The sequence below is a fragment of the Stegostoma tigrinum genome, chromosome 2, assembly GCF_030684315.1.
Source record: "Stegostoma tigrinum isolate sSteTig4 chromosome 2, sSteTig4.hap1, whole genome shotgun sequence".
NCBI lineage: Eukaryota > Metazoa > Chordata > Chondrichthyes > Orectolobiformes > Stegostomatidae > Stegostoma > Stegostoma tigrinum.
The window spans coordinates 159369057-159386500 of NC_081355.1; the positions used below are offsets into that span (position 1 = coordinate 159369057).

Below are 17444 nucleotides of genomic sequence, written 5' to 3' on the forward strand. Positions count from 1 at the left end.
TTTGAATGGATTCATGGTGAACACTGCCACTTTGTGGTGGTTATAGTACAGCATTGTATTTAACTCTTAATTAATGTCCTGCTCTGGTCTTGCTTCAAGGATGTCATTTACTCTCAGCTGAAGCATGTTCTGGAAGAGATCCACAAGGAGCTGTGTGTGCAGTTTGAACCCATGCTGAAACCAGTCAGGATAATCGATGAAATAATTCCCAGTAAGTCTTTTCTTTAAAAATTCACTCCTGGCATGAGGGTATCGCTGGCGAGGCATTTATTGCTGCAGTATTTTCCTGTACATTGTCACCCTGCAATTTCAGAAGATATCACAGGAATAATTCCTTATCCCATCTGCTCGATGCTAGCATTTCAGAGCCACATGATCATCTTTTCACTGACCGTCCCCACCGTTCCCCTCTCCGTCCCTTCTCCGCCGTTCCCCTCTCCGTCCCTTCTCCGCCGTTCCCCTCTCCGTCCCTTCTCCGCCGTTCCCCTCTCCGTCCCTTCTCCGCCGTTCCCCTCTCCGTCCCTTCTCCGCCGTTCCCCTCTCCGTCCCTTCTCCGCCGTTCCCCTCTCCGTCCCTTCTCCGCCGTTCCCCTCTCCGTCCCTTCTCCGCCGTTCCCCCCCCATTTTCCATGTCACTGTCCCCCTTCCCACTCCCCTCACTGTTCTCCCCCCCCATTTTCTGTCATCACTTCCCACTCTTTCAATATTAAACCTGGTGGTCCCAAGAATCTCTCTTTGCCCCCTCCCATTTCCCATCTGCATGCTATACCTTGAGACAGCATCTAATGGCACAGTTTTTATGTGTACCCTCGACTCCCAGTTCAACCTTCTCAGCATCGCTCTCCAACTCTCCAGTCTTGTTTATCAGTTTATCCCATGTCCAGTAGTAGATGAGCAAAAATTGACTCAGTTAAGACAAATGTAAAGCAAATGAACTGCGGATGCTGTTAACCAGAAATTGCTGGAAAAGCTCAGGAAAAACTTCTGAGGAAGGGTCACTGGACCTGAAATGTTAACTCTTAACTTCTCTTCACTGATGCTGCCAGACCTGCTGAGCTTTTCCAGTAACTTCTGTTTTTCTTTCCGTAATTGTAAACTGTGAAATTTATTCTTCTATCTTCGGTGAAGATTTTGTTCCCAGCCACTGTCTCCCCTCTCCCAGTGCAAGGCCGATATTTAGACAGTCCACTGACTCCTTGGTGTCATATTGGATCCTGAGATGTGTTTCCAATCTCTCGTTTTTGCCCATCGCTAAGGTATCAATTGCCATTGCCCTGATATTACCTGACTTTGTTTCTGAAGCAGATGAGATGGGACAATCGTTCATCCTCTGTAACCTCAACTCAACTATTCCAGCTCACTCCTGCCTAGTCTGAAGTCATCCAAAACTTTGTTGCTGCAAGTGTTTAACTCTCAAGTCCTATTCCTTATACACGCATTTGCTCACTGATCTATAGCACGCCCAGCCACGTAGCATCGCGACCGTAAAATTCCAAAAATTGCTTACAAATAGCCTCAATCCTACCTATTCCTGTAATTTCTTCCACGTAGATAACCCTCAAATATCTGTATTCTCTTGAACATAATTGTGGCCTTGAGCAACCACAATTTTAATTTCTTATCCATTGGTAGCACTAGTTTTGGTTGCCTTGGTTTCTGGAGTACCCACCTTCCACCTCTACCTCTCCTTGTTCTTTTCCTCTAAAGCACCTCTTCAGAATTTTTACTAAGCTTTTTTGCAATTGGTCCATTATCTCCTTACATGGAATCGTGTCATACTGTTTATAGTGCCTTGAGATGTCTCAATTTGTTAAACGCACCAAATGACTCAGTTGTTTCCAGTTCACTGTCCCTGTCTTTACCCTCCTTTGTCAGGGAGATGATTCTCTTCTCTGAGTAATGACTGTCTGTTTGCACCATGGTATTCTTATTGCAGAGCTGGTGAATGTCTGTGCCCGGGTGCGTGCATTGTGTCAGAAATCTCACATTGATTTCACCATGCCCAAGATTGAGGACTGTGAAGAGGAGACAGACTCCACCATGTTCTTGACGCAGCCCATCAAACGGGAGAGTCCATCGGTCCAGGAGCTGGGAACGTTCCTCGGAAAAGCCAAGATGATGAAGATGGGTGAACTTGACGTATCTCCAACTGATTCAGTTGAGGTGCCTGCTGCTATGTTGGCTTTGCTCAATCTCCTACCATCTTGAGATGTGAAATAAATCCTGTCCCCCGTCTCCCCACCCAACAAACCTATTTACCCCTAAACTCGCGCTGTTTTCCCCTCAGACTCTCCTTGGAACCTACCTGTTCACATGAGCTTCTTGCCCAGAATATTTCCCTTGGTGTAACTGGGTGTGAACTCACTAGATGTGCAGGTTAAGTGGATTGGCCATGGTACATTGTCCAATAGGGTGTTTCACACTAGGTGAACTAATTATGGGTAAATGCCGGTTACAGGGGTAGGGTAGAAAGTCTGGGTGGGATGTTCTTTTGGGAATCCAAGTGGACCCGATGGGCTGAGTGGCCTTGTTCAGCATTCTGTGATTCTGTCTAGAGCTGCTGTTGGGAGTTTCTGCTGCTACATCAATGCAAGTGTTTGTTGCTTCCCCAGTATTGACCCTATTCCAATTAGGAATGGGCGATAAATGCTGAATAAGCTAATGAAGCCCACTGGCAAATAAGAAAAATATAGTTTGTAGACACAGTGTGTGAGACCAGGGAATTTTGAATGATTCAGCCTGAGCTGGTGAACTGTGTCTGGTTCACTCCCACAGAAAACAGTTGAGGCCAAAACATGGTGTGATTTCAAGAAGGAATTACATATTATTCTTTGGGTTAAAGGGGTCAGAGGGTATGGGGAGAAAGTTGGGGAGGGGAGGGGGTGGGAGTGTGCTGATCTGGAGGATTGGACTTAGCCTGCTCTCCCATTCACTATAGGGGGTTGAATGGCCCTTTGCGACTCTCACTGTTTCTGTGGCGCCAGAGTTCCCCTGAGCCAGGAACAATGGGGCAGTGCTGTGGGTTTTAACGTCAGTGCTAACCTCACTTGGATTGTGCTTTCCTTTACAGATCTCGTTGGATAAAGTCATTCTCAGCTTTGAAGGTCAGTGTCAGAGTGAAACTGCTGAGTGGGTTTTGAATTGAGGCAGGAGAGGGGCCTGGGGAGGAGTGACAGGTGGGTATAGAGGGTAATAACAGTGAGGAGGGGGCAAGTGGGGAACAGGCAGGGTGTAAGACGCAGGGTGGGGCAAAATGAGTTGGAGAATGTTGAAGAGAGGGCAAGAGAAGACAGGGTGCGAGGGCAGCGTTTATTCTGTGAACACTGTCTCTGTCCACCTCTCTCTCCATTCTGCTCTCACACCCCCCGCTCTCTGTCTTTCCCCCCCACCCACTGCCCTCTTCCCCCACTGTCTCCACTCTCTCCCATTCTCCCTCTGTCTCCCCTCCTTTCTCCCCTCCCCACACTCTCCCCATCTGCCCTTCTTGCACTCTCTCTCTCTCTCTCTCTCTCTCTCTCTCTCGCGCTCTCTCTCTGTCTTCTCTCCAGTTTCCCTCCCACCAACCCCCCCCTCAGCCTCTCTCTCTACTCTCTCCCCCTGCCCTTCTCACCCCTTCCCCCACCCCAGCCTCTGTCTCTTGATGCTGAATCATTCTCACACTGTTCAGCTGACTCTCCCTCTGCAACTCCTCCCAGGCAGTGGGACAGCAGGACTGGGGGTGCTGAGGAATTAGGAGACCAGAGAGGGCCTCGGCTGGGGTGAGAGCCTGGGGCTTAGGGTTGAGTGATGGGTAAAAGATGGGGAAGCACGGTGAGACCCCTGGGATTCTCTGGTGGAGAAATGGGGGTGGGGCTCTGGTTTGGGGTGGTGAGGGAGAGAGAATGCTGAGGTATGTGGGGGATGAATGTGAGTCCCCCCAGGATTGGGGGTTTGGTAGTTTGAGACCATCCTGGGGTGGGGGGTGGTGTTTGGGCCTGGGTGCTGATGGAGGGATGTTGCATTGCTGTGCTCACATGTGTATTTTCCTTCTGTCCAGCCTCGGGGATCCAGAAACGCAAAGTGATCCCGTTTCAGTCATTAGCAGCCTGTGATTTCTGCCCCAGCATGCACTTCTTCATCCTGTATCGCTGGCAGCCGAGGTCAAGGGGCACTGATGGTCAGTGACCTGATTTACCAAGACCCTCACTGGGCTCACGGGGTGGGAAGACATGTGGGATGAGTAAGAGATGAGATCTGCAGGCCGTGATGGCTGGGCAAGGTGGGAGGGGCTGGGTCTTCTCCTGAGTGATCGAGGGTGCACTCTTGGAGAGTCACTTGGTGTGGTGTGGTGTGGTGTGGGCGCAGGGCCTGTCTGTGGGGAGTGATGCCTGGATGAGAGGGTGGGAGTCTTCAGGACATGGGTGAAAGGGTGGTGTTTGCAATTGGAGGGTCCTGAGGGTGTGGGAGCGAGTGCGGGGTCCCCCAGACTCAGGGGGTCCAGGGGAAGTAATGAGGGTGTAGCAGGGTGGGGCTTGGGGTCAAGGAATGTGGGGAATCGCAGTCTTCCCATCAGGTTCTCTGCTGGTTTAAACTGTGTTCAGTTCCTAACCCCGGCACTCCCTTTACCAGATGGCCAATCAGGCAAAGAGTGGCAGATGAAATTAAACTTGGATAAATATGAGGTGTTGCAATCAAAGGTAGGACTTAACATTAACGGTTGAGCCTTGAACAGTGTTGCCGAACAAAGAAACTTTGGAGTGCAGGCACGTAGTTCCTTGGGAATGGAGTCACCGGACAGTGAAAAAGGCGTTTGAACAAAGAAATTTGCAGCAGAGGAACAGGCCCTTCGGCCCTCCAAGCCTGCGCCGATCCAGATCCTCTATCTAAACTTGTTGCCTGTTTTGCAAGGATCTGTATCCCCCTGCTCCCTGCCCACTTATGTATCTGTCTAGATACATCTTAAATTATGCTATCATGCACACCTCTACCACCTCCACTGGCAATGTGTTCCAGGCACCCAACACCCTCTGCGTAAAGAGCTTTCCATGCATATCTCGCTTAAACTTTTTTCCCCTCTCACCCTGAAATTGTGACCCCGTAGTACTTGAGTCCTCCACTCTGGGGGGTAAAAAGCTTCTTGCTATCCACCCTCTCTATACCCCTCATAATTTTGTAGACCTCAATCAGGTCCCCCCTCAATCTCCGTCTTTCTAATGAAAATAATCCTAATCTACTCAACCTCTCTTCATAGCTAGCACCCTCCGTACCAGGCAACATCCTCGTGAATCTCTTCTGCACCCTCTCCAAAGCATCCACATCCTTTTGGCATGTGGCGACCAGAACTGTACACAGTACTCCAAATGTGGCCGAACCAAAGTCCTACACCACTGTCACATGACCTGCCAACTCTTGTACTCAATACCCCACCCAATGAAGGAAAGCATGCCATATGCCTTCTTGACCACCCTATTGACCTGCATTGTCACCTTCAGGGAACAATGGACCTGAACACCCAGATCTCTCTGTTCATCAATTTTCCCTGGGACTTTTCCATTTACCGTACAGTTCGCTCTTGAATTGGATCTTCCAAAATGCATCACCTCGCATTTGCCCGGATTGAGCTCCATCCGCCATTTATCTGCCCAACTCTCCAGTCTATCTATATTCTGCTGTAATCTCTGATAGTCCCCTTCACTATCTGCTACTCCACCAATCTGAGTGTCATCAGCAAACTTGCTAATCAGACCATCTACACCTTCCTCCAGATCATTTACATATATCACACAACAACAGTGGTTCCACCACAGATCCCTGTGGAACACCATTGGTCACAGGTCTCCAATTTGAGAAACTCCCTTCCACTACAACACACTCTCCTGTTGCCCAGCCAGTTCTCTATCCATTAGCTAGTACACCCTGGACCCCATGCGACTTCACCATCATCCTACCATGGGGAACCTTATCAAACACCTTACCGAAGTCCATGTGTATGACATCTACGGTCCTTCCCACATCTATCAACTTTGTCACTTCCTCAAAGAATTCTATCAAGTTGGTAAGACATGGCCTTCCCTGAACAAAACCATGCTGCCTATCACTGATAAGCCCATTTTCTTCCAAATGTAAATCGATCCTATCCCTCAGTAGCTTCTCCAGCAGGTTCCCCACCACTGACATCAGGCTCATCGGTCTATAACCACCTGGATTATCATTGCTACCCTTCTTAAACAAGGGGACAGCATTAGCAATTCTCCAGTCCTCCGGCACCTCACCCGTGTTTAAGGATGCTGTGAAGATATCTGTTAAGGCCTCAGCTATTTTCTTTCTCGCTTCCCTGAGTAAGCTGGGGGTAGATCCCATCCAGACCTGGAGACATGTCCACCCTCATGCCTTTTAGAATACCCAACACTTCCCCTCTCCTTCTGCTGACTTGACCTAGAGTAATCAAACACCTATCCCTAACATCAACATCCGTCATGTCCCTCTCCTCAGTGAATACCAACGCAACATACTCATTAAGAATCTCACTCATTTTCTCTGACTTCTCACATAACTTCCCTCCTTTGCCCTTGAGTGGGCCAACCCTTTCTCTAGTTACCCTCTTGCTCCTTTTTACGAATAAAAGACTTTGGGATTTTCCTTCACCCTGTTTGCTAAAGATATTTCATGATCCCTTTCAGCCCCCTTTATTATACTAGTGTAGGTTAGATGGGCTTGAGGTCGGTATGACAGGTCGGCACAACATCGAGGGCCGAAGGGCCTGTACTGTGCTGTAATGTTCTATGTTCTATTCCTCATTTCAGATTGGTCCTACTTTCCCGATATTCTTCCAAAGCTTCATCTGTTTCCAGTCGCCTAGACCTCATGTATGTTTCCTTTTTCCTCTTTGCTCATCTCGCAATTTCACCCGTCATCCATGGTTCCCTAATCTTGCCCTTTCTATTCCTCATTTTCACAGGAACATGTCTGTCCTGCACTCTAATCAACCTCTCTTTAAAAGCCTCCCACATATCAAATGTGGATTTACTCTCAAACAGCTGCTCCCAATCCACATTCCCCAGCTCCTGTCAAATTTTGCTACAGTTGGCCTTCCCCTAATTTAGCATTCTCTCTTTTTAGGACCACTCTCATCTTTGTCCATCAGTATCCTAAAGCTTACGGAATTGTGATCACTATTCCCAAAATAATCCCCTACTGAACCTCAACCACCTGGCCGGGCTCATTCCCCAACACCAGGTCCAGTATGGCCCCTTCCCGGGTTGGACTATTTACATACTGCTCTAGAAAACCCTCCTGGATGCTCCTTACAAATTCTGCTCCATCTAAACCCCTAACACTGAGTGACTCCCAGTCAATGTTGGGAAAATTAAAATCTCCCATCACCACCGCCCTGTTGCTCCTACATCTTTCCATAACCTCTATCTCACACTCGCTGTTGGGAGCCATTGCCCAAATGTATCAGGTCACTCACCTTCTCAGAGTGAAATTTGACAGCTCCCACTCAGCTCCGCTGCCGAAAAGAAGGACTTACAGTCCCAGCAGCCCCCTTGTCCTCGCCGTCACCGCTCCTGCTGCTGCAAAAATGGAGGTTTGGTATGACAGAATCCCCCTGGTCCTCACATACCACCCCACCAACATCCACATCCAGTGTATCATCCTCTGCCATTTCCGCCACCTACAATGTGAGATATTTCCAACCCCACCCCTATCTGTCTTTCTGCTCACTCCATGACTCCCTTGTCCGCTGTCTCTCCCCGTTTACTCACCACCCCCGGCACCTTTCCCTGCAACCCCAGGAAGTGCTACACCTGCCCCTACACCTCCCCCCTCACGTCTGTACAAGTCCCCGGACAAACTTTCCACATTAGACCAGGGTTCACCTGTATGTTCTCCAACCTGGTCTACTGGCCTCCTCTACATCGGTGAGACCAAGCACAGGCTCGGTGACAGATTGGCAGAGCATCTGCGCTCTGTACGCTACAACCAACGACATCTTCTGGTTGTCAACCATTTTAACTCCCTTTCCCACTCTCTGGGAGACACGTCCATCCTGGTCCTCCTCCAGTGCCACAATCATATCACACACAAACTGGAGGATTAGCACCTCACATTCCACCTTGGGAACCTATAGCCCAATGGCCTGAACATGGAATTCACCAGTTTTAAAATCATCCCATGCCCAGCCTCCTCCCATGGCCAACCCTTCCTCTCATCCCCACCTTCTTGACCTGACACAACCTGTTCACCTTTTCTCCCACCTATCCGCCCCACCCTCCCCACCAACCAGTCTCCACCGCCCCCTACCTGCATCCACCTATCACCATCCCACCTACCTTCCCCCATCCTCCTCTCTGTGTTCCCCACTCGCTTCCCCCTCCCCAGTCCTGATGGAGGCTGTAGGCCCAAAACATCGATTTTCCTGCCCCTTGATGCTGCCTGGCCTGCTGTGTTCCCCCAGCTCCACACTGTATCAACTCTGACTCCAGCATCTTGCTATCTCCATGGCATTTGGTGAGCCTGCCTTTACTGGGTAGTGCAGTGAGCAGTGGAGTTGGGAGGTTATGTTGCAGCTGTACAGGACATTGGCTAGAGCTGCTTTTGTAAAACTGTGCTCAATTCTGACCTGCCTGCAGTACGAAATGTGTTAAACTTGAAAAGATTCAGAAAAAATTTCCAAGGATGTTGCCAGGACTGGAGGGTGTGAGCTATAGGGAGGGGCTAAATAGATCGGAGCTACTTACCCTGGAGCGTTGAAGGCTGAGGGGTGACCTTATAGAGGTTTATAAAATCATGAGGAGATGGATAGAGTGGATAGACAAGGTCTTTTGCCCAGGGTAGGGGAGTCCAAAACTAGAGGGGCATAGGATTAAGGTGAGAGGGAAAAGATTTAAAAGAGACCTGAGGGGTAACTTTCTCACGCAGAGGGTGATGTGTGTGTAAGTGGAATGAACTACCCGAGGAAGTGGTGGGGGCTGGTATAGTTACAACATTTAAAAGGCATCTGGATGGGTATATGAATTAGAAGGATATGGGCCAAATGCTCGCAAATGGGATGAGATTAATGTAGGATACCTGGCCAGCATGGACAAGTTGGACCGAAGGGTGTGTCTTCATGACATACAGCTCTATGACCCTCTGCCACCCCTCCCCAGGTGACGAGAGGTGTGATGTGGTTGTGATTCTTGAGGAACGACAAACAGCACCCGCGTTTGGAGATTGGATGGATGCTGTTTCCAGTCATGCCGGAGGATCTGTGAACTTCAGGAAGCTGGAGCTGCATCAGGGTGTGGAACGATTGCAGTCTCTTGGAGTGATATTCCAGGGCACTCCTCTCAAGGTAACGCAGATTCCTCTGAGCAGGACATGTCAGAGGCACATTACTGTGTGATGTGGAGAGAGAGAGGCTGCAGAATAGGATGGGGAGTATAGAACCTTAGGATTAAAAATATGGAGACATTAATGGGACAAGTGAGGAGGGAGCTTTAATCTGTAAAATAACTCGGAAACAGCAACTATTTTACACACAGCAAGCTCCCGTAAAGAAGTCAATGACTGCATAACCTGTTGGTGATGGCTAAATAATGGCACTGACCCTCCGACAGTGCCCGCTCCCTCAGCACTGACCCTCCGACAGTGCCCGCTCCCTCAGCACTGACCCTCCGACAGTGCCCACTCCCTCAGCACTGACCCTCCGACAGTGCGGCGCTCCCTCAGCACTGACCCTCCGACAGTGCGGCGCTCCCTCAGCACTGACCCTCCGACAGTGCGGCGCTCCCTCAGCACTGACCCTCCGACAGTGCGGCGCTCCCTCAGCACTGCCCCTCCGACAGTGCGGCGCTCCCTCAGCACTGCCCCTCCGACAGTGCGGCGCTCCCTCAGCACTGACCCTCCGACAGTGCGGCGCTCCCTCAGCACTGCCCCTCCGACAGTGCGGCGCTCCCTCAGCACTGCCCCTCCGACAGTGCGGCGCTCCCTCAGCACTGCCCCTCCGACAGTGCGGCGCTCCCTCAGCACTGCCCCTCCGACAGTGCGGCGCTCCCTCAGCACTGCCCCTCCGACAGTGCGGCGCTCCCTCAGCACTGCCCCTCCGACAGTGCGGCGCTCCCTCAGCACTGCCCCTCCGACAGTGCGGCGCTCCCTCAGCACTGCCCCTCCGACAGTGCGGCGCTCCCTCAGCACTGACCCTCCGACAGTGCGGCGCTCCCTCAGCACTGACCCTCCGACAGTGCCCGCTCCCTCAGCACTGACCCTCCGACAGTGCGGCGCTCCCTCAGCACTGACCCTCCGACAGTGCGGCGCTCCCTCAGCACTGACCCTCCGACAGTGCGGCGCTCCCTCAGCACTGACCCTCCGACAGTGCGGCGCTCCCTCAGCACTGACCCTCCGACAGTGCGGCGCTCCCTCAGCACTGACCCTCCGACAGTGCGGCGCTCCCTCAGCACTGACCCTCCGACAGTGCGGCGCTCCCTCAGCACTGACCCTCCGACAGTGCGGCGCTCCCTCAGCACTGACCCTCCGACAGTGCGGCGCTCCCTCAGCACTGACCCTCCGACAGTGCGGCGCTCCCTCAGCACTGACCCTCCGACGGTGCCCGCTCCCTCAGCACTGCCCGACAGTGCGGCGCTCCCTCAGCACTGCCCCTCCGACAGTGCGGCGCTCCCTCAGCACTGACCCTCCGACAGTGCGGCGCTCCCTCAGCACTGACCCTCCGACAGTGCGGCGCTCCCTCAGCACTGACCCTCCGACGGTGCCCGCTCCCTCAGCACTGCCCCTCCGACAGCGCGGCGCTCCCTCAGCACTGCCCCTCCGACAGCGCGGCGCTCCCTCAGCACTGACCCTCCGACAGCGCGGCGCTCCCTCAGCACTGACCCTCCGACGGTGCCCGCTCCCTCAGCACTGCCCGACAGCGCGGCGCTCCCTCAGCACTGCCCCTCCGACAGCGCGGCGCTCCCTCAGCACTGCCCCTCCGACAGCGCGGCGCTCCCTCAGCACTGCCCCTCCGACAGCGCGGCGCTCCCTCAGCACTGCCCCTCCGACAGCGCGGCGCTCCCTCAGCACTGCCCCTCCGACAGCGCGGCGCTCCCTCAGCACTGCCCCTCCGACAGCGCGGCGCTCCCTCAGCACTGCCCCTCCGACAGCGCGGCGCTCCCTCAGCACTGCCCCTCCGACAGCGCGGCGCTCCCTCAGCACTGCCCCTCCGACAGCGCGGCGCTCCCTCAGCACTGCCCCTCCGACAGCGCGGCGCTCCCTCAGCACTGCCCCTCCGACAGCGCGGCGCTCCCTCAGCACTGCCCCTCCGACAGCGCGGCGCTCCCTCAGCACTGCCCCTCCGACAGCGCGGCGCTCCCTCAGCACTGCCCCTCCGACAGCGCGGCGCTCCCTCAGCACTGCCCCTCCGACAGCGCGGCGCTCCCTCAGCACTGCCCCTCCGACAGCGCGGCGCTCCCTCAGCACTGCCCCTCCGACAGCGCGGCGCTCCCTCAGCACTGCCCCTCCGACAGCGCGGCGCTCCCTCAGCACTGCCCCTCCGACAGCGCGGCGCTCCCTCAGCACTGCCCCTCCGACAGCGCGGCGCTCCCTCAGCACTGCCCCTCCGACAGCGCGGCGCTCCCTCAGCACTGCCCCTCCGACAGCGCGGCGCTCCCTCAGCACTGCCCCTCCGACAGCGCGGCGCTCCCTCAGCACTGCCCCTCCGACAGCGCGGCGCTCCCTCAGCACTGCCCCTCCGACAGCGCGGCGCTCCCTCAGCACTGCCCCTCCGACAGCGCGGCGCTCCCTCAGCACTGCCCCTCCGACAGCGCGGCGCTCCCTCAGCACTGCCCCTCCGACAGCGCGGCGCTCCCTCAGCACTGCCCCTCCGACAGCGCGGCGCTCCCTCAGCACTGCCCCTCCGACAGCGCGGCGCTCCCTCAGCACTGCCCCTCCGACAGCGCGGCGCTCCCTCAGCACTGCCCCTCCGACAGCGCGGCGCTCCCTCAGCACTGCCCCTCCGACAGCGCGGCGCTCCCTCAGCACTGCCCCTCCGACAGCGCGGCGCTCCCTCAGCACTGCCCCTCCGACAGCGCGGCGCTCCCTCAGCACTGCCCCTCCGACAGCGCGGCGCTCCCTCAGCACTGACCCTCCGACAGCGCGGCGCTCCCTCAGCACTGACCCTCCGACAGCGCGGCGCTCCCTCAGCACTGACCCTCCGACAGCGCGGCGCTCCCTCAGCACTGACCCTCCGACAGCGCGGCGCTCCCTCAGCACTGCCCCTCCGACAGCGCGGCGCTCCCTCAGCACTGCCCCTCCGACAGCGCGGCGCTCCCTCAGCACTGCCCCTCCGACAGCGCGGCGCTCCCTCAGCACTGCCCCTCCGACAGCGCGGCGCTCCCTCAGCACTGCCCCTCCGACAGCGCGGCGCTCCCTCAGCACTGCCCCTCCGACAGCGCGGCGCTCCCTCAGCACTGCCCCTCCGACAGCGCGGCGCTCCCTCAGCACTGCCCCTCCGACAGCGCGGCGCTCCCTCAGCACTGCCCCTCCGACAGCGCGGCGCTCCCTCAGCACTGCCCCTCCGACAGCGCGGCGCTCCCTCAGCACTGCCCCTCCGACAGCGCGGCGCTCCCTCAGCACTGCCCCTCCGACAGCGCGGCGCTCCCTCAGCACTGCCCCTCCGACAGCGCGGCGCTCCCTCAGCACTGCCCCTCCGACAGCGCGGCGCTCCCTCAGCACTGCCCCTCCGACAGCGCGGCGCTCCCTCAGCACTGCCCCTCCGACAGCGCGGCGCTCCCTCAGCACTGCCCCTCCGACAGCGCGGCGCTCCCTCAGCACTGCCCCTCCGACAGCGCGGCGCTCCCTCAGCACTGCCCCTCCGACAGCGCGGCGCTCCCTCAGCACTGCCCCTCCGACAGCGCGGCGCTCCCTCAGCACTGCCCCTCCGACAGCGCGGCGCTCCCTCAGCACTGCCCCTCCGACAGCGCGGCGCTCCCTCAGCACTGCCCCTCCGACAGCGCGGCGCTCCCTCAGCACTGCCCCTCCGACAGCGCGGCGCTCCCTCAGCACTGCCCCTCCGACAGCGCGGCGCTCCCTCAGCACTGCCCCTCCGACAGCGCGGCGCTCCCTCAGCACTGCCCCTCCGACAGCGCGGCGCTCCCTCAGCACTGCCCCTCCGACAGCGCGGCGCTCCCTCAGCACTGCCCCTCCGACAGCGCGGCGCTCCCTCAGCACTGCCCCTCCGACAGCGCGGCGCTCCCTCAGCACTGCCCCTCCGACAGCGCGGCGCTCCCTCAGCACTGCCCCTCCGACAGCGCGGCGCTCCCTCAGCACTGCCCCTCCGACAGCGCGGCGCTCCCTCAGCACTGCCCCTCCGACAGCGCGGCGCTCCCTCAGCACTGCCCCTCCGACAGCGCGGCGCTCCCTCAGCACTGCCCCTCCGACAGCGCGGCGCTCCCTCAGCACTGCCCCTCCGACAGCGCGGCGCTCCCTCAGCACTGCCCCTCCGACAGCGCGGCGCTCCCTCAGCACTGCCCCTCCGACAGCGCGGCGCTCCCTCAGCACTGCCCCTCCGACAGCGCGGCGCTCCCTCAGCACTGCCCCTCCGACAGCGCGGCGCTCCCTCAGCACTGCCCCTCCGACAGCGCGGCGCTCCCTCAGCACTGCCCCTCCGACAGCGCGGCGCTCCCTCAGCACTGCCCCTCCGACAGCGCGGCGCTCCCTCAGCACTGCCCCTCCGACAGCGCGGCGCTCCCTCAGCACTGCCCCTCCGACAGCGCGGCGCTCCCTCAGCACTGCCCCTCCGACAGCGCGGCGCTCCCTCAGCACTGACCCTCCGACAGCGCGGCGCTCCCTCAGCACTGACCCTCCGACAGCGCGGCGCTCCCTCAGCACTGACCCTCCGACAGCGCGGCGCTCCCTCAGCACTGACCCTCCGACAGCGCGGCGCTCCCTCAGCACTGACCCTCCGACAGCGCGGCGCTCCCTCAGCACTGACCCTCCGACAGCGCGGCGCTCCCTCAGCACTGACCCTCCGACAGTGCCCGCTCCCTCAGCACTGACCCTCCGACAGTGCCCGCTCCCTCAGCACTGACCCTCCGACAGTGCGGCGCTCCCTCAGCACTGACCCTCCGACAGCGCGGCGCTCCCTCAGCACTGACCCTCCGACAGCGCGGCGCTCCCTCAGCACTGACCCTCTGACAGTGCCCGCTCCCTCAGCACTGACCCTCCGACAGTGCGGCGCTCCCTCAGCACTGACCCTCCGACGGTGCCCGCTCCCTCAGCACTGACCCTCCGACGGTGCCCGCTCCCTCAGCACTGCCCGACAGCGCGGCGCTCCCTCAGCACTGACCCTCCGACGGTGCCCGCTCCCTCAGCACTGCCCGACAGCGCGGCGCTCCCTCAGCACTGCCCCTCCGACGGCGCGGCGCTCCCTCAGCACTGACCCTCCGACGGTGCCCGCTCCCTCAGCACTGCCCGACAGCGCGGCGCTCCCTCAGCACTGACCCTCCGACGGTGCCCGCTCCCTCAGCACTGCCCGACAGCGCGGCGCTCCCTCAGCACTGACCCTCCGACAGCGCGGCGCTCCCTCAGCACTGACCCTCCGACAGCGCGGCGCTCCCTCAGCACTGACCCTCTGACAGTGCCCGCTCCCTCAGCACTGACCCTCCGACAGTGCGGCGCTCCCTCAGCACTGACCCTCCGACGGTGCCCGCTCCCTCAGCACTGCCCGACAGCGCGGCGCTCCCTCAGCACTGACCCTCCGACGGTGCCCGCTCCCTCAGCACTGCCCGACAGCGCGGCGCTCCCTCAGCACTGCCCCTCCGACAGCGCGGCGCTCCCTCAGCACTGACCCTCCGACGGTGCCCGCTCCCTCAGCACTGCCCGACAGCGCGGCGCTCCCTCAGCACTGACCCTCCGACGGTGCCCGCTCCCTCAGCACTGCCCGACAGCGCGGCGCTCCCTCAGCACTGCCCCTCCGACAGCGCGGCGCTCCCTCAGCACTGACCCTCCGACAGTGCGGCGCTCCCTCAGCACTGACCCTCCGACGGTGCCCGCTCCCTCAGCACTGCCCCTCCGACAGCGCGGCGCTCCCTCAGCACTGCCCCTCCGACAGCGCGGCGCTCCCTCAGCACTGCCCCTCCGACAGCGCGGCGCTCCCTCAGCACTGACCCTCCGACGGTGCCCGCTCCCTCAGCACTGACCCTCCGACAGTGCGGCGCTCCCTCAGCACTGACCCTCCGACAGCGCGGCGCTCCCTCAGCACTGACCCTCCGACAGCGCGGCGCTCCCTCAGCACTGACCCTCTGACAGTGCCCGCTCCCTCAGCACTGACCCTCCGACAGTGCGGCGCTCCCTCAGCACTGACCCTCCGACGGTGCCCGCTCCCTCAGCACTGACCCTCCGACGGTGCCCGCTCCCTCAGCACTGCCCGACAGCGCGGCGCTCCCTCAGCACTGACCCTCCGACGGTGCCCGCTCCCTCAGCACTGCCCGACAGCGCGGCGCTCCCTCAGCACTGCCCCTCCGACGGCGCGGCGCTCCCTCAGCACTGACCCTCCGACGGTGCCCGCTCCCTCAGCACTGCCCGACAGCGCGGCGCTCCCTCAGCACTGACCCTCCGACGGTGCCCGCTCCCTCAGCACTGCCCGACAGCGCGGCGCTCCCTCAGCACTGACCCTCCGACAGCGCGGCGCTCCCTCAGCACTGACCCTCCGACAGCGCGGCGCTCCCTCAGCACTGACCCTCTGACAGTGCCCGCTCCCTCAGCACTGACCCTCCGACAGTGCGGCGCTCCCTCAGCACTGACCCTCCGACGGTGCCCGCTCCCTCAGCACTGCCCGACAGCGCGGCGCTCCCTCAGCACTGACCCTCCGACGGTGCCCGCTCCCTCAGCACTGCCCGACAGCGCGGCGCTCCCTCAGCACTGCCCCTCCGACAGCGCGGCGCTCCCTCAGCACTGACCCTCCGACGGTGCCCGCTCCCTCAGCACTGCCCGACAGCGCGGCGCTCCCTCAGCACTGACCCTCCGACGGTGCCCGCTCCCTCAGCACTGCCCGACAGCGCGGCGCTCCCTCAGCACTGCCCCTCCGACAGCGCGGCGCTCCCTCAGCACTGACCCTCCGACAGTGCGGCGCTCCCTCAGCACTGACCCTCCGACGGTGCCCGCTCCCTCAGCACTGCCCCTCCGACAGCGCGGCGCTCCCTCAGCACTGCCCCTCCGACAGCGCGGCGCTCCCTCAGCACTGCCCCTCCGACAGCGCGGCGCTCCCTCAGCACTGACCCTCCGACGGTGCCCGCTCCCTCAGCACTGCCCCTCCGACAGCGCGGCGCTCCCTCAGCACTGCCCCTCCGACAGCGCGGCGCTCCCTCAGCACTGCCCCTCCGACGGTGCCCGCTCCCTCAGCACTGCCCGACAGCGCGGCGCTCCCTCAGCACTGACCCTCCGACGGTGCCCGCTCCCTCAGCACTGCCCGACAGCGCGGCGCTCCCTCAGCACTGCCCCTCCGACAGCGCGGCGCTCCCTCAGCACTGACCCTCCGACGGTGCCCGCTCCCTCAGCACTGCCCGACAGCGCGGCGCTCCCTCAGCACTGACCCTCCGACGGTGCCCGCTCCCTCAGCACTGCCCGACAGCGCGGCGCTCCCTCAGCACTGACCCTCCGACAGCGCGGCGCTCCCTCAGCACTGACCCTCCGACAGCGCGGCGCTCCCTCAGCACTGACCCTCTGACAGTGCCCGCTCCCTCAGCACTGACCCTCCGACAGTGCGGCGCTCCCTCAGCACTGACCCTCCGACGGTGCCCGCTCCCTCAGCACTGCCCGACAGCGCGGCGCTCCCTCAGCACTGACCCTCCGACGGTGCCCGCTCCCTCAGCACTGCCCGACAGCGCGGCGCTCCCTCAGCACTGCCCCTCCGACAGCGCGGCGCTCCCTCAGCACTGACCCTCCGACGGTGCCCGCTCCCTCAGCACTGCCCGACAGCGCGGCGCTCCCTCAGCACTGACCCTCCGACGGTGCCCGCTCCCTCAGCACTGCCCGACAGCGCGGCGCTCCCTCAGCACTGACCCTCCGACAGCGCGGCGCTCCCTCAGCACTGACCCTCCGACAGCGCGGCGCTCCCTCAGCACTGACCCTCTGACAGTGCCCGCTCCCTCAGCACTGACCCTCCGACAGTGCGGCGCTCCCTCAGCACTGACCCTCCGACGGTGCCCGCTCCCTCAGCACTGCCCGACAGCGCGGCGCTCCCTCAGCACTGACCCTCCGACGGTGCCCGCTCCCTCAGCACTGCCCGACAGCGCGGCGCTCCCTCAGCACTGCCCCTCCGACAGCGCGGCGCTCCCTCAGCACTGACCCTCCGACGGTGCCCGCTCCCTCAGCACTGCCCGACAGCGCGGCGCTCCCTCAGCACTGACCCTCCGACGGTGCCCGCTCCCTCAGCACTGCCCGACAGCGCGGCGCTCCCTCAGCACTGCCCCTCCGACAGCGCGGCGCTCCCTC

At 60.2% G+C, this 17444-nt stretch overlaps 1 protein-coding gene across 1 annotated transcript in view; it reads left to right on the top strand.

Moving 5' to 3' along the window:
- Positions 1-17444, top strand: part of LOC125463041 (uncharacterized) — a 96261-nt gene that overhangs the window by 69808 nt on the left and 9009 nt on the right. The window contains exons 23-27 of the mRNA XM_059640678.1: positions 100-211; positions 1936-2162; positions 3070-3103; positions 4036-4155; positions 9131-9315. Coding sequence (XP_059496661.1) covers positions 100-211; positions 1936-2162; positions 3070-3103; positions 4036-4155; positions 9131-9315 — 678 coding nt within the window. The remainder of the gene's footprint in view (positions 1-99; positions 212-1935; positions 2163-3069; positions 3104-4035; positions 4156-9130; positions 9316-17444) is intronic.